At 38.5% G+C, this 22,413-nt stretch overlaps 1 protein-coding gene across 1 annotated transcript in view; it reads left to right on the top strand.

Annotated features, from left to right (window-relative positions):
* Positions 1–18,272, top strand: part of PTH2R (parathyroid hormone 2 receptor) — a gene marked incomplete at its 3' end in the record, with an annotated part of 81,283 nt that extends 63,011 nt beyond the window's left edge. The window contains exons 9-12 of the mRNA XM_082631225.1: positions 11,346–11,440; positions 14,611–14,749; positions 16,767–16,808; positions 17,877–18,272. Of these exons, the coding sequence (XP_082487351.1) occupies positions 11,346–11,440; positions 14,611–14,749; positions 16,767–16,808; positions 17,877–18,272 (672 nt within the window). The remainder of the gene's footprint in view (positions 1–11,345; positions 11,441–14,610; positions 14,750–16,766; positions 16,809–17,876) is intronic.
* Between the last annotated feature and the right edge of the window lie 4,141 nt (positions 18,273–22,413).

The following is a 22,413-nucleotide window of genomic DNA, read 5'->3' as shown; positions in this document are numbered from 1 at the left end:
CATTCACTCATTTAACAAATCTTGATTAAACACCAAGAACATGGCAGGTGCTGTGTGAGGCAATGGGGATGAGATGGGGGGGAACAGGCATCAATTTCTCCTTAAACTTAAGCATAGTGGGTGAGACAGACATTAAAATGTGACAAGTTCTGTGGTGGGGCTGGGGTGTGGGGAATAGCTTTTGAGAAGTGACATTCAGCTTAAAGCCTGAGAATGAGCTGTCCTAGTAAGGGTGAGAGAGTGGAGGGAGTAGGGAGAATGATCCAGGCAGAGGTGATTCTAGGAGCAGTCTCTGAGATGGCCTGAGGAGCCAGAGGTTTCATGGCTGAAATTTTGACTTTGAAACTCATCTGTGGTTCACTTTGAATAAATCTTTAAAAATTTAATTGAGAGAGACTCTAATGTTTATATCTGCATTATTTTAAAACCACATTTGCATAAAATTTAGTCTATGTGCTACTGGCTTATTAACAGCTTTAAGCAAAATTTTCCCTCCAAGAAGATTACTTGAGATATGCAAGGACTCTCTAAATGATTTTTTTTCTCTCTGAATGATATTTCATTTAAAAAAAATTTAAAAAAATCTCACCAGAATGTGTTCTTTTTCATTCCATTTCCCCATATATAGAGTCATTTTTCCTTCTGCAGACTTGGATCTTTCTTTAGAGCAGGATTTTTTCTTTTATGTCTTTATTGATTTGTTCTATTTATCATTTCCTTCAGAAAGATAAATGATCTTCATAATGACTCTGAATTCCGTGCTCTCCATGTAAGCATGTATCCCTCATCACAGAAGTCTTTGTTCTTCATCCTTTCATTAGGGAAGATTCTTCAAGTGTCTTCTAAATTGCTAAATCCACTTTCCTGCTCTGTTAGACCTAATGCTTAGGTTTCTAATACTGACTTTAAAACTGGGCTATAAGTTAGATTCTTTACAATCTTTTCTTAATTCATCCTGCTCTTTAAAAAATTTCTGTCTCCATCTCAATCTGCTATTAACTCAACTCTATTTTATGGGCAGCATGGTGCAGTGGTTAAGAGTCCATGCTATGCATCCAGGCTGCATGGGACTCATTAGGGCTCTGCCACTTGCTGGCTGTGTGATCATGCATAGTTTGTGTAAGCTGTGACTCAGATTCCTCATTTGTAAAATGGGGGCAATATGCCTATCTCATAGAGCTGCCGTGAAGACTAAACGTCAATTCACCTAAAACACTTAGAATAGTAAGTAAGTAGTAAATAAGTTAGTTTCTAATTAACCTATATTCTATACTTTCCTAAATTATTTATAATAATTTTTTTGAAATTCATTCAACTGTTACTGCATGTATCAATATGTGTGTGTGCATGTGTGTGTGTGTATTTTGTTTACCTATCTTTTAAGGCAGCAAGTTCTATTTTTCTTAATTCTTAATTCTTTCCATAATCCACTTTGCTGTCCTTTGAATTATAAAACCAATGGACTGATTGGTGTGTGTCTTCTTTAATAAGTTTCTGAGAGTTTGCAGTATCTACTTAATATGGTCTACTGACTTGAGTACAGAGTCTCTGGTCATGGGCATTTTAATATGGACAGAGTTTAAGGCTGGCCCATCTGAAGCCATTTGTAATTCTTTATTTTTTCCAGGAATAAGGAATGGCAAATGACAATACCCAGCTAACATTGCTTCCACAGCACTGCCAGCTTCAGTTCCTAGCACTTGGTCCTTCACACAGTAGTTACACAGCATCACTCCCCACTATTTTCACTCCCAGCTGCATTTGTATTGCTAGGGAGTATAGTCTTAGGGAGAGAGGAATTAATGAAGCATGAAATAAGTTTGGCCATTCAGAAAGTAGCACTCATGTGATAGACAAGTAGTAGTTTCTCACCTTCTTATTGAAAAAGATTATGTGGACATGAATCAGGTGTTGTAGTGGGTGAGGATGAATGAAAATCCTCAACTCTCATGTTTTGCATCTTTTTATCCTCCTGAAAAGAAAGTATAAGATAGTGGTTAAGAGTGACATCAGCATCATGGCAGTGTGTGGCACTCTCTTTGCCTTTCCCCTTCAATCTACAACCAGTAAAAACATCCATAACTCAACAAAGGTGACTTTGCTCAACACAGCAGGACATCAGAGAATTCCACACATCTAAATGTGGGTGGGCTGAAACACATGGAAGAGGCAGAACCAGGCAGAACAGCAGAAGTGGTGCCTGTGATCCTGGACCCTCAGCCATGGTAACTGAGCCTGCAGCCCCAGAGAACCTGGTAATATCAGGGGAAGCAGAACATATGACTCTAGCCTTCCAGCCAAAGTGGTGCCCCTGGCCAAAAAGATCCAGGCAACAGTGACAGTGGGCCTATGACCCTGTCCTTCCAGTTATGGAGATGCCTATTACTCTGGCTCCCCCTGCCTGACCCTATCCACAGTGGCAGTGCCTATGAGCCTGAGAACCCTGGACATGGTAAGGACACCTGGGACCCTGGCTACCTACCCTCTCCACCCCGTGGGGGGGGTAGTGGAGACTGAGCCCCTGGACATAGTAGAAGTACCCACCACTCAATGTCCCAGGTAGTGATGCCAGCAGCAGCAATGCATTAATGACCCCAAAGGCACAAGCAGCGACAACCAGGGCAGTGGATGACACCTCTGACAGAGGTGGTGGAGAGTGGAAAATGCTGATGCTCAAATATAACCAGAAGCAGCTCAGATAAGAGACCAAAAACTTGTGCTATATCACCCCTGCTAGAAAACAAGAGAGGTCTCTAGTTACTAATCTGTTGAATCTTTTGAATCAAGTTTTTTTTTTTTTTAAAGCTTTACCTAAAGAAGAAAGGTGTTCTCTACTTCAAATGTGCTGGCAGAAGAACAACTCATCAAGCTCAATTAAGAACCATGGTAACACTGTATCACAAAAAGAAAGCGACAGTTCTCCAAAAACCAAACTTAGAGCCACAGAATATTGCAATCTTACTGATAGAGAATTCAAAATAGCTGTCATAAAGAAACTCAGTGAACTAAAGGAAAATACAGAAAGGCAGTTCAATAAGCTCAGGAATAAAATTGATGAACAGAAGGAATGTTTTACCAAAGAGACTGAAACTCTAAAAAAGAACCAAAGAGAAACTCTGGATCTGAAGGACTCAATAAATGAGATGAAGAAAGCACTGGAAATAGAGCAGATGATATGGAAGAGAGACTAGTGAGCTTGAAGATAGGAATCTAGAAATGATACAGATAGAAGGGAAGAGAGAATTAAAATCTTAAAAAAAAGAAAACATTCTTTGAGAACTATTTGACTTTATTAGGAAGAGCAGAGTTATGTTAATGGGTATCCCAGAAGGAGAAGAGTGGAAGAAGGGAGGAGAAAGTTTATTTAAAGAAATAAGAGCAGAGAATTTTCCAAACCTGAGGCAGGAACTGGATATAGAAGTCCATGAAGCTGGGAGAACAACTAATTACTTCAATGTGAAAAAACCTTCTCCACAACACATTATATTAAAGCTGTCAAAATAAATGACAAAGAAAGAATTTTAAAGGCAGCCAGGGGAAAAGACTGATAACCTACAAAGTAACCCCAGTTAGGCTATCAGCAGATTTCTCAGCAGAAACTCTACAAGCCAAGAGAGAGTGGAATGATGTACTCAAAATATTGAAAGATAAAAAGTATCAGCCAGAAATACTCTACTGGCAAAGTTATCATTTAGATATGAAGGAGAAATAAAATTTCTCAGACAAACAAAAGCTGAGGGAGTGCATTAGTACCAGATTTGCCTTGTAAGAAATGTTGAAAGGAGCTGTTTTCCTAAACTAAAAGGTAAAAGTGTGCAAAACTTTGAGTAAGGTGATCAATAGAATCAGAAAATTGCCACTCTATATCAGAATAACACAGAGGTTAAAGGGGAAAAAAGCAGTAAAAACAACTATAGCTATTTCAAGTTGGTCACAAACTCACAACACATAAAGGGATAATTTGAGATGACAGAAACATAAAAATGGAAGAGGAAAATACAGGAGTCATGTAGTCAAATGAAGATAAGATGCTATGGGCAGAAAAAGAACAATTGTATCTATGAGAATTTTAAACAAACATTATGGTAAACAGAAAGCATAGATCTAGAGCAGAGACATGAAACATAAAAAAGAGGAAACTGAGAAAATATCATAGAAAACCACCAAACTAAAATGGCAGTCAGAAACACAAGGAAAAAGAAATAATGGAGATATAGAGCAACTAGAAAATAAAAGATAAAATGGCAGTGCTAAGTCCTCATTTATCAATAATCACCCAAAATGAAAATGGATTCAATTAACCAATCAAAAGACACAAAGTGGCCGGATGGATTAAAAAAACATGACCCAATGAAATGCTGTCTCCAGGAGACTTATGTCAGCTTTAAAGACAAACATAGACTCTAGCAAAGGGATGGAAGATGATACTCCAAGTAAATGGCAGCCAAGCGAAAGTGGATGTAGCCATACTCATAGCAGACAAAATAGATTTCCAGCCAAAAGAGGTAACAAGAGACAAAGATGGACATTATATAATGATAAAGGGGACAACACCAACATGCACCGAACATATGATCACCAAAATATATAAAGAAATTAACAGACCAAAAGGAAAAAATTGCCAGCAACACAGTGATAGTTGGGGACTTTAACACCCCACTTACATCAATGGATAGATCATCCAGACAGAAACTTAACAAGCAAAACAGCAGCCAAAAACCATTAGATCAGGTAGACTTAATAGATTTATACAGAACATTCCACCCAAATGTAGCAGAATACACATTCTTCTCAAGTGCACATGGAACATTTTCAAGGACAGACCAAAAGTTGGGACCCAAAACCAGTCTCAATAAATTTAAGAAGGTTGAAAAAATAACAGCATCTTTTCTGATGAAACTAGAAATCAACTACAAGAAGAAAACTGGAAAAATCATAAATATGTGGAGACTAAACAACATGCAACTGAACAAATATTGAGTCAAAGAAGAAATCAAAGTAGAAATTAAAAAATACCTTAAGACAAATGAAAGTGAAAATACAACATTCCAAAATCCATGAGATGCAGCAAAAGAGGTACAAAGAGGGACGTTTATAGCAATACAGGCCTACCTCAAGAAACAGGAAAAATCTCATATAAACAATCTAACATTACACCTAAAGGAACTAGAAAAGAAAAACGAATGAAGCCCAAATTCAGCAGAAGGAAGGAGGTAATAAACATTAGAGTGGAAAGAAATGAATAGAAACTAAAAAGATAATAGAACAGATTAATGAAACTAAGAGCTGTTTCTTTGAAAAGTTTTTAAAAAATTAACAAATCTTTAGCTAGATTCACTTAAAAAAAGAGAGAAGGCTCTGATAAATAAAATCACAAACGAAAGAGAAGAAATAATGGATATCACAGAAATGCAAAGGATTAAAGTAGAATATTATGAACAGCTATATGCCAACAAATTGGACAATATAGAATAAATGGACAAATTTTTAGAATTATACAACCTTCCAAGGCTGAATCATGAATAAATAGAAAAATTGTAATAGACTGATCACTAGTAAGGAGGTTGGGACAGTAATCAAAACCTCCCCAAAATCAAAAGTCCAGAACCAGATGGTTTCACAGGTGAAATCTAGTGAACACTCGGAAGATTTATTACCTATCCTTCTCAAGCTCTTCCAAAATATTGAAGAGGAGAGAATGCTTTCTAACTCATTTTATGAGGACAACCTTACCCTGACACCAAGGACAACACACAAAAACAAAACTTACATGCCAATATCTTTGATGACCATAGATGCAAAAATCCTCAACAAAGTATTAGCAAGCTGAATACAATAGTGCATTAAGATTATCATATTTTATAATCAAGCGAGATTTATTCCAGGGATTCAAGGATGACTCAATGGCTACAAATCAATCATGATACACCACATTAACAAAATAAAAGATAAAAATCATATGATCATCTCAGTAGATGCAGAAAAAGCAACTGACAAGATTCAACACCAATTTATGATAAAAATTCTCAATAAAATGAGTATAAAAGGAACATACCTCAACATAATAAAGACCATATATGACAACATCATAATCCCAGCTAACACATTCAACAGGGAAGAACTGGAAGCTATCTAAGATCAGGAGCAAGACAAGGATGTTCACTCTTACCACTTTTATTCAACATAGTATTGGAAGTCCTAGTCAGAGCAATTAGGCAAGAAAAAGAAATAAAAGACATCCAAATTAAAAAGGAAGAAGTCAAACTGATGCTACTTGCAGATGACATGATTTTATATATAAAAACCCCTGAAGACTCCACAAAAACCCCTGTTAGAACTAATAAACAAATTCAGTACAGTTGCAGGATACAAATCAACATACAAAAATCTGTTGCATTTCTATACACTAACAATGGGCTAGCAGAAAGAGAAATTAAGAAAACAATCCCATTTACAACTGCAACAAAAAGAATAAAATACCTAGGAATAAATTTAACCAAGGAGGTGAAAAACATGTACACTGAAAACTATAAGACAGCCTGAAAGAAACTGAAGGCTATGCACAGAAATGGAAAGAACTTCTATGCTCATGGATTGGAAGAAGTAACATTGTTAAAATGTCTACATTACCTAAAGCAATATACATATTCAGTGCAATCCCCATCAAAATCCCAAGGACATTGTTCAAAGAACTAGAATATAAAAATCCAAATATTTGTATAGAGCCACAAAAAGCTCTATATTTCTTTGGCTATTTCTTTGAATAGTCAAAGAAATCCCAAGAGAAAAGAACAAAGCTGGTGATGTCACACTCCCTGATTTCAAACTGTATTACAAAGCTATAGTAATCAAAACAGCATGGTATTGGCAGAAAAAGAGTCACACAGATAAATGGAACAGAATTGAGAGACCAGCAATAAAACCACACATATATGGACAATTAACTTAAAACAAAGGGGCAAAGAATATACAATGGAGAAAGGATGGTCTCTTCAATAAATGGTGTCGGGAAAACTGAACAGCCACATGCAAAAGAATGAAAGTGGACCACTCTCTCACACGACACACAAAAATCAACTCGAAATGGATTAGACTTAAATGTAAGACCTGAAACCACAAACTCTTAGAAGAGAACATATGCAATATACTCTTTGGCATTGGTCTTAGCAATATCTTTCTGAATATGTGTCCTCAGGCAAGGGAAACAAAAGCAAAAATAAACAAATGGGACTACAGCAAACTAAAAAGCTTCTGTATAGCAAAGGAAACTATCAACAATAAAAAAGACAACCTACCAAATGGGAGAAGATATTTGCAAATCATATACCCAATAATGGGATTAATATCCAAAATATATAAAGAACTTGTACAACTCAACAACAAAAGTAGGGTAGAGGAGCTGAATAGACATACAGTTGGCAAATGAGCACACAAAAAGATGTTCAATATTACTAATTATTTGGTAAATGCAAATTAAAACCACAATGAGATATCATTCCATGCCCATGGAATGGCTATTATCAAGAAAAATGAGAAATAACGAGTGTTGGATAGGATGTGGAGAAAAGAGAACTCTACATATTGTTGGTGGGAATGTGAATTGGTGTAGCTACTATGGAAAACAGTATAGAGATTCCTCAGAAAATTAAGAACAGAACTACCATATGACCTAGCTATTCCACTTCTAGGTATTTATATGAAGAATGCAAAGACACTAATTCGAAGTATATGCACCCCTATATTCATCACAGCACTTTTTACAATAGCCAAGATATGGAGATAACCTAAGTGCCCATTGAATGGGTATAGAAGGTATGATATCTGTATCTATATCTGTATCTATATATCTATATGTGTATCTATCTATCTATCTATCTATCATCTATCTATCTATCTATCATCTATCTATCTATCTATCTATCTATCTATCTATCTATCTATCTATCTATCATCTGTCTATCTATCTATTCAGACACAATGAAATACTACTCAGCCATAAAAAGAAGAAATCTTGCCATTTGTGACAACATTGATGGACCTTGAGGGTATTATGCTAACTGAAATAAGTCAGAAAGACAAATATTGTATGGTTTCACTTACATGTGGAATATAAAAACAAAAACAATATCCCCCCCCAAAACAAAATAAATGAACAAACCAAATAAAAACAAACACCTAGATACAGAGAACACAGTAGTGTTTACCAGAAGGGAAAGGTGTGGGGAGGACGAAATGGGTAAAGGGGACGGATAGAAACTACCTTTTGGTAGTGAGCATGATGTAGTATATACAGAAGTCTAAATGTTGTACACATGAAACATATAACGTTATAAACCAATGTTACCTCAATAAATAAAAAGTTAAATTTAATTAAAAAATAAAGGTAGTGGTTAAGAATTCACAATACAGACTCACATAGGCCTGGTTCAAATTCCAGCTGATAGCTGGGTAGTCTAGGTCAAATCAGTTAATCTCTTTGAGCTAGAGTTTCTCCATTCATAATAAATGGTCATAATAAAAATTCCTGTATCATATTTATGTGAACGTTTAAACTAGACAGTGTTCAATAACTAGTAGCTCTTATTAGCCTGAAAACATCCTTCTTCCACAATTTCACAGCACAGCTCGGTCCTTCCTCTAGGGTATGGGGCTCAAGACCCAGCCCCCAGTTATTATGTTTTTTTAGTCTTTATTGGAATATAATTGCTTTATATTGTTGTGTTAGTTTCTGCTGTTTAACAAACTGAATCAGCTATATATTTTCATATATCCCCATATCCCCTCCCTCTTGCGTCTCCCTCCCACACTCCCTATCTACCCCTCTATGTGGTTACAAAGCACTGAGCTGATCTCCCTGTGCTATGTGGTTGCTTCCCACTAGCTATCTGTTTTACATCTGGTAGTGTATGTATGTCACTGCCACGCTCTCACTTCGTCCCAGCTTACCCTTCCCCCTCCCCGTGTCCTCAAGTCCATTCTCTATGTCTGCGTCTTTATTCCTGTCCTGCCCCTATGTTCGTCAGAACCATTTTCTTTTTTTTTTTTTTAGATTCTACATATATGTGTTAGCATAGGGTATTTGTGTTTCTCTTTCTGACTTACTTCACTCTGTATGACAGTCTTTAGGTACATCCACCTCATTACAAATGATTCAATTTCGTTTCTTTTTATGGCTGAGTTATATTCCATTGTATATATGTGCCACATCTTCTTTACCAATTCATCTGTCGATGGACACCTAGGTTGCTTCCATGTCCTGGCTATTGTAAATAGTGCTGCAATGAACATTGTGGTACATGACTCTTTTTGAATTATGGTTTTCTCAGGGTATATGCCCAATAGTGAGATTGCTGGGTCATATGGTAGTTCTATTTGTAGTTTTTTAAGGAACCTCCATACTGTTCTCCATAGTGGCTGTATCAGTTTACATTCCCACCAACAGTGCAAGAGAGTTCCCTTTTCTCCACACCCTCTCCAGCATTTATTGTTTGTAGATTTTTTTGATGATGGCTATTCTGACCAGTGTGAAGTGATATGTCATTGTAGTTTTGATTTGCATTTCTCTAATGATTAGTGCTGTTGAGCATTCTTTCATGTGTTTGTTGGCAATCTGTACATCCTCTTTGGAGAAATGTCTAGTTAGCTCTTCTGCCCATTTTTGGATTGGGTTGTTTGTTTTTCTGATATTGAGCTGCATGAGCTACTTGTATATTTTGGAGGTTAATCCTTTGTCAGTTGCTTCATTTGCAAATATTTTATCTGATTCTGAGGGTAGTCTTTTCATCTTTTTTATGGTTTCCTTTGCTGTGCAAAAGCTTTTATGTTTCATTAGGTCCCATTTGTTTATTTTGGGTTTTATTTCCATTTCTTTAGGAGGTGGGTCAAAAAGGATCTTGCTGTGATTTATGTCATAGAGTGTTCTGCCTATGTTTTCGTCTAAGAGATTTTTAGTGTCTGGCCTTACGTTTAGGTCTTTAATCCATTTTGGGTTTATTTTTCTGTATGGTGTTAGGGAGTGTTCTAATTTCATTCCTTTACATGTAGCTGTCCAGTTTTCCCAGCACCACTTATTGAAAACCAGCCCCCATTTCTTGTAGGAGGCTGTGAAATTGGTGAGAGTTGCCTATGGGGTAGTCAGTGGTAGGATGGCCAAGAAGGTGGTAGGAATTCAGGGCTGATGCAGATAATCAACTAGATTGGGTAGTGGGGCACATGAATCACCCAATACCAGAATTCTCCAAATTCCAGAAATGATTGGAGACTCTGAAGGATAATTTATCCCGAGGAATGCAGAGTTGATGGGTCCTCTCTTCTAGCTGTTGCTCTGGCATTAACAGAAACCCACTCTTGGCAATCCACAATTCCATTATTCCTAAGTACTAGCGTTTCCTGGACTGTAGACATCTCCCTGAATTAAGGGGTTCGGGCTTCTACCTCCTTATGACCCCTGACCTGGAGATCTTTTCTTCCTCTTCATTTTGGACCTCTTCACTGATCCTTGAGGCCCTTGGACATAAAATGTCTTATCCCACCAATACTTTCCCTTCCCTCCCCCTCCTTTATTTTTTCTTTGTTTGTTTGCGGTACGCGGGCCTCTCACTGTTGTGTCCTCTCCCGTTGCGGAGCACAGGCTCCAGACGTGCAGGCTTAGCGGCCATGGCTCACGGGACCAGCCGCTCCGTGGCATGTGGGATCCTCCTGGACCGGGGCACGAACCCGTGTCCCCTGCATCGGCAGGCGGACTCTCAACCACTGCGCCACCAGGGAAGCCCTCCCTCCCCCTTTTTAAAGCCAGAACGTGATTGTCTGGTGGTGCCCGCACCTAAATTTAATTGCCTACACTGAGACTTTTTCTTATACAGCATCTTACCTGGTTTTTTTTTTAACCTTGTATACTTCACCCAGTGCTTTTCATACATCATAAGAGAGACATCATCCCCAAAGCAACCCTATTATTCTTCTCCCTAAAATAGATACAGAAGCTGGGAATTCATTTCAAAAAGGGCTGTCAATTACATTTGTATAATAACTATTATCCTTTATCCAGCAAGTCTGCCACAGAACTACTTCTGAACTTTGGTTTGGAAATTCCCCATGGATTCTGGCAGATTATCCTCTGGTATTTCTAGTTTCTAGTGCTGTTGAAATTTTATCTCTTTGTGTTTTCATGAGGGCAAATCAAGAATACCTATCTTTCCAATATCTTACCTCAGATTTCCTCATTCACATTTACAGAATGGGTAATGTTCAGTCTTTGAATACAAAGAAGTGCAATTTATGTAAATTTTTACAAACAACTTGAAGACTAATTTAATAATTCTTTTTAATATTATCTTCTCTTTCAGCTGAATTTTATTCTGTTTCTGAATACCGTTAGAGTTCTGGCTACTAAAATTTGGGAGACGAATGTGGTTGGGCATGACACAAGAAAACAATACAGGTAATTCCAGGACAGACATCCATCAGAGGAAATATTTTGGTTACTATTTAGAGTAAAGGACAGATATCAGTTGATCTGAAATGTCTCTAAGAGACTGAATTGTGAATGTGTATTTTCGTTTGGTTTAATTGTGCTTGTGCTATTTATCAGAATAGTATATATATTTTAGGAAAATATAAATAACAACAAACCTTCCCAATATGCTTAAATTCTAAATATATTAAAAAAAAATCTGTTCTTAGCAGCGGGGATTTTACCATTAACTATGTAACCTATGTAACTATGTAATCTCTTGTTGATGATCTTGGCAGACAATTTCACTTGCCTTCTTAAAATAATGTCATAACTGAAAAAAAATCAAGAAAGTGTATTTGCTATATTGTTTCCAATCTTCTCATCAAATTGGTACCTCCCAAATATTGATTTTTTAAAATATAAATTTATTTATTTATTTACTTTTAGCTGTGTTGGGTGTTCGTTTCTGTTCGAGGGCTTTCTCTTGTTGCGGCAAGCGGGGGCCACTCTTCACTGCAGTGCGCGGGCCTCTCACTATCGCGGCCTCTCTTGTTGCGGAGTACAGCCTCCAGACGCTCAGGCTCAGCAGTTGTGGCTCACGGGCCCAGTTGCTCCGCGGCATATGGGATCCTCCCAGATCAGGGCTCGAACCCGTGTCCCCTGCATCGGCAGGCAGACTCTCAACCACTGCGACACCAGGGAAGCCCTCAAATATTGATTTTTAAGAACTTTCAAATGTACTGATTGAAGGAGGTCTATTATTCCGTCTTTGCTGAAGAAAAGGACAAATTAAGTATTTATAATCATTATCAGACTATCTTAAGAGTGTGTCCATTTCTCCCAATGATCATTTTGGAAGTTCTGAATCATTTTGTAAGTGGCTTCTATCTACCTGAACATATGCACCACTAGTCAGGTGCATGTGGATTAGTTTTTGTAATCCCCAAACAAGAATCTATTTCTTTCTGCCTCACATTGTCATGAAATGCTATCGCAGACACAGAAAGGAAGAAATCATAGTCAACATTTCAATCTTCTCTCACAAACGTTCTCTAAGTCCTTTGTGGAATCATTCCCATGCACCGTGTAGGCAGCATTTACTGTCAGGCAGAAAAGAGTACAGATACAGATGGACTGAAGTCTAGAATAGGATGCACAGTATGAACAAACCATCAGCTGCTAGCTCCAGTTATTTTCAATATGCTGCAAGTGGTAGTATTAAAATCATGCCTGTGTTTACAGTGAAGGGTCTGTGCTATACTAGAATAGCTTGTCTCATGTCACATTCCATTGGTGAAGACAAAGGTCAAAGGATGATAAAAAATGGAAAATGTAAGTAGCCTTTCCTTCTTCTTCATAAAATGAAAAAGTGCAGTGGTGTTTGAAAGCTAATTATTTCTCTAGTTCTGAATCAAGGCTACTTATTTATCTCATTCTGAATAAAAGCTACTTATTTCTATAGTTCTGAATAAAAGCTACTAATTTCTAGAATTTCCGAATGATGTGAAATTATACTTTCAGTAGAAAGTTGCTCCAGAGATTTGAGAAACTCTGGAGAGAACAAGGAGTGGATTATCTTTAAACCGAGACAGAATAGACAGCTTATTTTCAAAAAAAAAAAAAAAACTAAGTAAGTAGGGAAAGAAAGAAAGAGAGAGAGAGAGAGAGAGAGAGAGAGAGAGAGAGAGAGAGAAGGAAAGAAAAAGAAAGAAAGAAAGAAAGAAAAGAAAGAAAGAAAGAAAGAAAGAAAGAAAGAAAAAGGGAAAGGGAGAGAGGGAGGGAGGAAGAAAGGAAGAAAGAAACTGAAGAGAAGACTAGTGAGGAAAGGAAGAAGGTTACAAACGTTTGAGATTACTGGGGCATTAATGATTCTTAGAAAAAGAGGGATATTTGAGAAATAAAGAAGCCTGATTTGGCTGTTTCTCGGATAAAAAATGCAAAAAAAAAAAAAACCTAACTAGAAAATGATGTGCTTGGGTCATAGACTAGCTCTTTATTACTGCAAAATGAATTACCACAAACTTAGTGGCTTTAAAACAACACACTGGCTATTTCATGGTTTCTGTTTGTCAGAAATCTGGGTGTGGCTTAGCTGGGTCCTCAGCTTCTGGGTCTCTTTACAAGGATGTAATTGGGATGTCGGTTGGGCTGGGGAAAAATCCACTCTTAAGCTCACGTGATTGTTGACAGGATTTATATTCTTGCTGGGTTGGTCAGATGCCACCTCTCCTTGCCACATGGGCCTCTCAGTAGAGCAGCTCACAACTTGCTTCACTGAATCAAACAAGGGAAAGAGTCTGCTACTAAAATGTATGTTACACTCTCATGCAACATAGTCACAGAAGCAGCATCCCACCATCTTGGCCATAACTGATTGGTTAGAAGTAAGTCCCAAGTCCTGCCCACACTCAAGCAGAGAGGATTAACAAGGATGTAAATACCAGAAGGTCGGGAATCATTAGGGGCCATGTTAGAGTCAATCCATTATATTGGAAACTGGGATTCCTCTAAATACACAAGAAAATGTGTATGAAGAAGCAGTGAAAGGAAATAAAATCACATTGCTTAGTTTGTAAACAAACAAACCAACCTACAACTACAGATAATTTGAGATAGAATATTTGACAGAGAATATTTAGGGAAGGCAAGACGTATTGACCACATGTAGCTCATAAGAAAATATGAAATGATAAATGAAGATCCAAGTGTAAGAAGAGACCGGGAGTAGTTGGTTCTAAAATGAACAGAACAAGCCGAAATGCTGCCTGTGAAAGTAAAGACAGTTATTGAGGATGGAGGTGATACCTCTTTAAGTCTTAAACATAGAAGTTAAAGAAGACTTAGGACAGAAAAAAAAAAGGCATTTTACAATTTTATGAAAATAATATCCATTAAGCAAGAAGAGTGGAAATGAGATTAAAGAGACTTAGGGGATAGTAATCATGGAAAGTGAGAATAAACTACCTGATTTAGTATAGAAGTGACAGGAAGAAGAGGGAGAGAAAAAAAAACTAGCAGAAGCAGTGGATCCAAAGAGATGGGGGAACGTCAGCCCCTGGTAGCTCTGCTAAATAAGCTTTATTTTTTCCAGCAAGCTGTCTCTATGGAAAGGCACTCTACGTTGACTAATTAAAAGGCTTGCCATTCTCTTCCAGGAAACTCGCCAAATCAACGCTGGTGCTGGTGCTGGTCTTCGGAGTGCATTACATCGTGTTCGTGTGCCTGCCCCACTCCTTTGCTGGGCTTGGGTGGGAGATCCGGATGCACTGTGAGCTCTTTTTCAACTCCTTTCAGGTAGAGAGTGCTACTCATAATTTGATTCCTGTATTTTGCTTTTTTCCTTTCTCTGCCCCTCCCTCTGGCTTTCACACACCTGTCTCCCAAGGTCCAGGAAAGGGGCTATTTTCTGGCACCTGTGCATTTCTATCCTGCAGGGGTCAGTCAGGTTAACCTCTGACCACAGCAGGAGCTGTTTCTCACAGACAAGCTTGGACTATGAGACAAGAAAGCATATTGTTGTAAAATATGTGACACCTACAGAGCAGGAATCTGTGTGTGTGTGTGTGTGTATGGAAAGTCAATGAAAGCAAAAGAAGGGATAGGCAGGGGAGAGAAAAAAAAGAGAAAGGGAGACAAGTAAGAGGAAGAGGTTGCTTCCTTATATTTGATCTCATTTGAAAACATGATACAATTATCCCTCACGTGGAGGTTACAGGCGCCTCCTAACTCTTCTTCCTGCTACTCTTTTGCTGCCACCTCCTGCCTTCAATCTAGAATCCATACAATAGTCTGAAGAATCTTAAAAATAAATCTGATAGGGCTTCCCTGGTAGTGCAGTGGTTGAGAGTCTGCCTGCCGATGCAGGGGACACGGATTCGTGCCCCGGTCCGGGAAGATCCCACATGCCTCAGAGCGGCTGGGCCCATGAGCCATGGCCGCTTAGCCTGCGCATCCGGAGCCTGTGCTCCGCAACGGGAGAGGCCACAGCAGTGAGAGGCCCCCGTACCAAAAAAAAATAAAATAAAATAAAAATAAATCTGATAATGTCACTGAACTGCTGAACATAACCAGAGGCTTCTCATTGCAGTCAGAATAAAATCCAAATGCAGTTTCCTGGTGTGCACAGCCCTTTCTGGCAGGGATCCTGCCCAGCTGTGACCTCACCTCACACCATGCTCCCTGATGCCCACTCAGTTTGAGCCACACTAGCTCTTCCACGATTTCTGTTCCTCAAGTTCATTTCTGCCTCAGGGGTTTGTACTTGCTGTTTCCTTTGCCTGGAATGCTCTTCCCTCTAATATTCACATGGCCTGGCTTCTTCTTCTCACTCAAACCAGCTTAAATGTCTCCCCCTCAGGGAGGTCTTCATCGAGTTCCCCCTTTGATAAATCGTCTCCATCTTCTTTTTCAATACCACTTGTTTTGCCTGCTTGGCCTTTATCTTATTATATTACATTTTTCTCCTGTGGCTCTTTGTTTATATTTTAATTAATTAATTTATTTTTACCGTGTTGGGTCTTCGTTTCAGTGCGAGGGCTTTCTCTAGTTGTGGCAAATGGGGGCCACTCTTCATCACGGTGCGTGGGCCTCTCACTATCGCGGCCTCTCTTGTTGCGGAGCACAGGCTTCAGACGCGCAGGCTCAGTAGCTGTGGCTCACGGGCCTAGTTGCTCCGCGGCATATGGGATCCTCCCAGACCAGGGCTCGAACCCGTGTCCCCTGCATTAGCAGGCAGACTCCCAACCACTGCACCACCAGGGAAGCCCCTATTTGTTGATATTTTATCCTTCTGTATTTCCTACTAGGATCTAAGCCCTAAGAGAACAGGGACTTTGTCTGTCTTGATTAAATTGTTTATCACCGTCATGCTGAGCATTTGACACTGTATAAACTCAATAAATATTTTTGAATGAGTGAAAAAAAAGTTTCTGTGTGTTTTCACCATATAAGACCTTATGTCTATAGTTTCCAGCATTCACAGTGTAAAAATTTCACTTACTAGCTGGGGGATGTTCTGTGGTCCTGGGGTGGCAACACATGAAACGAATGTAACAGAAATCAGTTCTTCATGTATCTTGGAGTGTTTTATTTAGTTATGTGGTTCAGTTCACACCAAGGAAAGATCTCAGACAAATTTCATGTATATTTGAGGATTTTGAAATATTAGGAGAGATAATTTGCATAATTTTCTGGAGGAATCATTAAAAAAGAACACAGTTTTTCAACTTACGCATTGTGGCACAAGACACTTTAGTGCTGTGATCTTCATAATTAAAATTAATTAATTAAAGCATTCTATTTTCTCCTTCAGGGTTTCTTTGTGTCTATCATCTACTGCTACTGCAATGGAGAGGTAAGTTTGAAGGAACCCCATACCTCCTGCAGATCTAGCTCCGAGTAAGCTTGTAAATGGCCATCACAATGTGACCAGAATCTCTTTAGAATCCTCAGGGGTTACAGGACAAAATGGACACAGAGAAGGGAGATATTTTAATCATAAATTATTTGGGGAAAGGAAGAATTCATGTAAATAAGCCAAGGTCTTCCTCTTCCAGCACTTTTCAATGTCAATTCAGTTGCAACCCTTGATATCAAAAACCAAACTTAACTGGAACGCAGATTGATACTTGGAAGGACCATAAACTTCATATTCCAGTCAATGCTTCAACTTATATTTTATTTCAAGTTCTATAAGAAACTCAAATATAACTTTCCCTGGGAATAATCCATTAGAACATTTTGACATTTTTTAAACTACAAGATGGTGATGGGACAATTTCAGTTCATTTAGGAGTTGGCTGGAGAGAAAGAATGGTACCGATCTTATAGATGACATCAGCTTACCAGGTTTCCACTGCTTCCAATGGAACTTTCAAAAAGCTCCCTTCTGGAAAGTTGCAATAGCAGAATTGAATCTTCAGCAGCAAGAATGGAAACAGGAGCCCCACCCTACAACGAATGCCCCTTGCAGCACCCACTTTTCACCATCCAATCCTTTTCTCAATTTCCCCCCTTCAGTATGCCCATGCAGAGCGATGGTGTTACAGTTACATTTCCAGCTGAGTACCTTCCATGCCCTTCCACAGCCTTAGCTGGCGCTATTTATCCCATTTTCTCCTCCAACCCCGTGTCCTCTTTTCCTCTTCCATGAGTCAGATATATGTATTGGCTGCATTTCAACATGTACTACAGTACTGCACCATCTGGGTTTGGTTGAATCCACCAATGCAGAGCCCCAGATAGAGAAGGCCAATTGTGAAGTCGTAGGGGATTTTCAGGGGTCAACTGTATATATAAAGTCCCTGGTGCACAGTGGAACCTTAGTGATTATTACTATCATTGAAATCAGGCAGACATCCATCTAACAAGATTCCAGGGTCTCTGATGGTTTCTGATGCACAATACGGTCCTTGCGGTTTAGGTTCAGTCCGAGGTGAAGAAGATGTGGAGTCGGTGGAATCTCTCCGTGGACTGGAAAAGGACGCCCCCATGCGGCGGCCACAGATACTGCTCCGTGTTCACCACCGTGACGCCCAGCACCAGCAGCCAGTCGCAGATGGCGGCCAGCACACGCATGGTGCTCATCTCCCGCAAAGCGGCCGAGACGGCCAGCCGGCCGCCCGACAGCCACGTGACTTTACCCGGCTACGTCTGGAGTAACTCGGAGCAGGCCTGCTTGCCACACTTGATCCATGCAGAGACGAAGGAAAGCGACAGGAGGCAGGGAGATGCAATTCCAATGGAGGAGTCATCCACGCCATTAGAATTTAACCCAGACCCCGAAGGAAGCAAAGGAGAAACCGAGGATGCTCTGTGAATCAACATTTGTGTCTTGAAGGAGCTGATCCATCTGGCTGTGGCAGAGGAGCTTGGCCAGCGTCCCTCTGCTTGAGCCCCAGAGCTGAACAGTCAGGGTTCGAGTGTTCACAGCCTTTTTAGGCTCCATGAATTGGCTCCTGTAAATACTAAAGCCACAAAGGGAGAAGTGTCAGTGGAAAAATTACCTTATTTTGGCATCACGTTCTCTTCTGAATTGATGTGTAGTACTTGCTCTGTGATTGTTCATTTTTCTGCTACTTTTGGGCAGAACAAACGTTTCAGTTGCTCGACTCTAGTTTTCTCTCATAAATATCACTCGAAATATGATAGAGATCATTTAGTATGTGTCATTTTCTTTTTAACAAATTAGTATTCTCTTTCTCACTTTAAGGGACCTCTATCATTGCATTCATTTAGCCTGTGCATCGGAGCAATTAGGATCTGAAAATGTACGTTGAAAGATTAAAGATCTTGGAACAAGTACACACTGGAAAATAAGCTGGCTGGACTTTGTTAAAATAATAAATGTGTGAGAAACTTGTTCCCTTCTAGGAATAAGGAAAATTACTCAAAAAAGAATATTGCACATATTCCTCTTTTTGAATGTCCCCTCTGTGACCAGCCAAATCTCAAGTCTTCACTCTTTTGTAAACCTTGACATGTCACAAGATTTTCTTAGTCAGTGAGCTTGTGTCTGCAAGCTGATTTTGTTTGTAATCATTTATAGTGATAGTCACACTGCTTCTATGTTTTTTTTCTTTGTTCTGTTACTCTATTCTAAATGGCATGTGGGATAAATTAAAAGTTTGTTTTAAAAATATATTTTGGGTCACTTTTTAAAATGTTCTCTTAGCACCTAACTTTGTTTTTGGGAATCAACCAAATGTCTCTTCTTCACATCTACAGAGATCAGCATGTAGCCCCAGAACTTCACTGAGCTTGAAATTTCAGTGTATTGCAGTAGTGAAACATTTACTGAGTGCATGTTAGGTACCCAGCATCCTGCTAGGTTTTTACAAGCAATAAGTTATTTAATCCTCACCACAAAGTTATGGAGTAAGTCTTATCGCCATCCCCCTTTTTACAGATAACAGCGTGACTCACAGAGGTGGAGTGACTTGCCCAAAGTCACACAGCTAGTGATTGAGAGAACACGGTTTCAGACACAGATCTGACTTTAAGTCCCATGTTCTTAGCCATATGCATACTGTTGCCAGTGTATATATTGCCCATTCACAAAAAAATAAATGAATTCCTTCTGGGTAGAGAGTGCTTTAGGAACTCTTATTGTAGTATGGTCTAGCCTCTGACCCTCATGAAGTTTCCACTCTAATGGGAGAGCCAAATACATATAGGAAATGAAAACATCACAGAGTAATGTGTTTTTAGGTGAAATGACACCGGTCAAGCTGATCCATCTCACTTTGCTGAATGGTTTAAATATGCAAATAGTGTTATGATGAAAAAGGTACTCTGATGTCTACATGCCCTCTTGAAAAATATTGCACTTTTCTTTCATGTTCATTCTTTCCTTCCTCCTCTGTGACAGACAGAAGTCATTTCCTTCCCATCCTGTTTATGAAGGTGCCATTGTGCATACTTAATTCATTTGATTCAACACTATATTGTCACATACTAATGCTACTTCCCTGTTAGGAGAACCATCATGGGCTGAGCCAGAGATTAAGTTCAGTTCCATTGCTACTTTTGTGCAAGGCTTTATAAATCACTTACCTTTCTTTGTAGTTCAAGTTCTCTATCTTTAAAATGAAGATATCTGCCTACCTTAGAGAAATGTTCAGGCGATAAGAGAAATCACATATTGAAAGCACTTTGTAAAATAAAAATTCCATACAAATATTGATACTTGGTTTAGGTTGTTTACTGTTTAAATTTCATATTGCCCCATTATATTATAAAAGGACTCATTGGTCATTGCAACATAATAATTATAAGAATATATAGATTTTGATAATATGGAGAACATTCTAAGCCACCCCCAAATTCCAAGGCTAGACCACTATTTCTTTACACTAACAAGTACGAATAAAGCCCTCAGACTCACCAAGGTTTAAGTGAGTCACCAAGTGACTCAAAGTTTAGTCATTCACAAATTGAGTAAACATTACTTAGAGCCTATTATGTGACAGATACTATGCTATGTGCTAGGGACATAACAAAAAGTAGGGCATAGTCTACTCCTTCAAGGAACAAACAACCCCTCAGTTGCTAGGACTCTTTATCTCAACTGTGTACACACATGTTTTCTTCTAGGTTTTGATAATGTTTGCATCCAATTAGACAGCTAGGACTGTAAGTTATACCTGTGTATTGATTTTATTAAGTAAAATATTGAGCACTTACCAAGGATTGCCATTAAACTAGAACTCTTTTTTTTGTAATTTTTATTCTTTTATTAAAGTGTGGTTGGTTTACAATGTTTCAGGTGTACAGCAAAGTGATTCAGTTATACATATACATATATATGTGTATATATATTTTCAGATTCTTTTCCTTTATAGATCATTGCAAGATATTGAATATAGCTCCCTGTGTTATTCAGTAGGTCCTTGTTGTTTATCTATTTTATATGTAGTAGTCTGTATCTGTTAATCCCAAATTCCTAATTTATCCCTCCACCACTTTCCCCTTTGGTAACCATAAGTTTGCTTTCTATGTCTGTGAGTCTATTTCTGTTTTGTAAATAAGTTCATTTGTCTAATTTTTTTTTTAGATTCCACATATAAGCGATACCATATGATATTTGTCTTTCTCTGACTTTTACTTCACTTAGTATGATAATCTCTAGGACCATCTATGTTGCTGCAAATGGCATTATTTCATTCATTTTTTTATGGCTGAGTAATGTTCCACTGTGTGTGTGTGTGTGTGTGTGTGTGTGTATATGACATTTTCTTTATCCATTCATCTGTTGATGGACATTTAAGTTGCTTCCATGTCTTTGCTGTTGTAAATAGTGCTGCAATGAACATTGGGGTGCATGTATCTTTTCGAGTTAAGAGTTTTCTCCAGATATATGTCCAGGAGTGGGATTGCTGGATCATATGGTAACTCTATTTTTAGTTTTTTAAGGAAACTCCATACTGTTTTCCATAGTGGCTGCACCAAGTTACATTCCCACCAATAGTGTAGTAGGGTTCCCTTTTCTCCACACCCTCTCCAGCATTTATTATTTGTAGACTTGTTAATGTTGGCCATTCTGACTGGTGTGATGTGATACTGCATTGCAGTTTGATTGCATTTCTGTAATAATTAGTGATACTGAGCATCTTTTCCTGTGACTTTTGGCCACCTGTATGTCTTCTTTGGAGAACTGTCTATTTACGTCTTCTGCCCATTTTTTGATTGGGTTTTTTTTTTTCTTTTTGATATTGAGCTGTTTGTATATTTTGGAAATTAGTCCATTGTTGGTTGTATCATTTGCAAATCTTTTCTTCCATTCCACAGGTTGTCTTTTAATTTTGTTTATAGTATCCTTTGCTGTGCAAAAGCTTTTAAGTTTAATTAGGTCCCATTTGTTTATTTTTGTTTTTGTTTTCATTACTCTAGGAGACATCCAAAATATATTGCTATGATTTATGTCAAAGAGTGTCCTGCCTATGTTTTCCTCCAGGAGTTTTATAGTATTCAGTCTTACATTTAGGTCTTTAATCCATTTTGAGTTTATTTTTGTGTATGGTGTTAGAGAATGTTCTGGTTTCATTCTTTTACATGCAGCTGTCCAGTTTTCCCAGCATGACTTATTGAACATTCTGTCTTTTCTCCACTGTATATTCTTGCCTTGTTTGTCATAAGTGACCATAGGTGTGTGGGTTTATTTCTGGGCTTCCTATCCTCTTCCATTGATCTCTGTGTCTGTTTTGTGCCAGTACCATACTATTTTGATTACTGTAGCTTTGTAGTATAGTCTGAAGTCAGGGACCATGATTCCTCCAGCTCTGTTCTTCTTTCTTACGATTGTTTTGGCTATTCGGGGTCTTTTGTGTTTCCATATAAATTTTAACTTATTTTGTTCCAGTTCTGTGAAAAATGCCAGTGGTAGTTTGATAGGGATTGCATTGAATCCATAGGTTGTCTTGGGTAGTATGGTCATTAGAACTCACTTTCTTACCAGCGAT

The sequence above is a fragment of the Mesoplodon mirus genome (assembly GCF_964341445.2).
Source record: "Mesoplodon mirus genome assembly, chromosome: 8".
In the NCBI taxonomy this organism is placed as follows: Eukaryota; Metazoa; Chordata; class Mammalia; order Artiodactyla; family Ziphiidae; genus Mesoplodon; species Mesoplodon mirus.
Note: the sequence above shows the minus strand (reverse complement) of the source record. Positions and strands in the feature narration are given on the sequence as shown.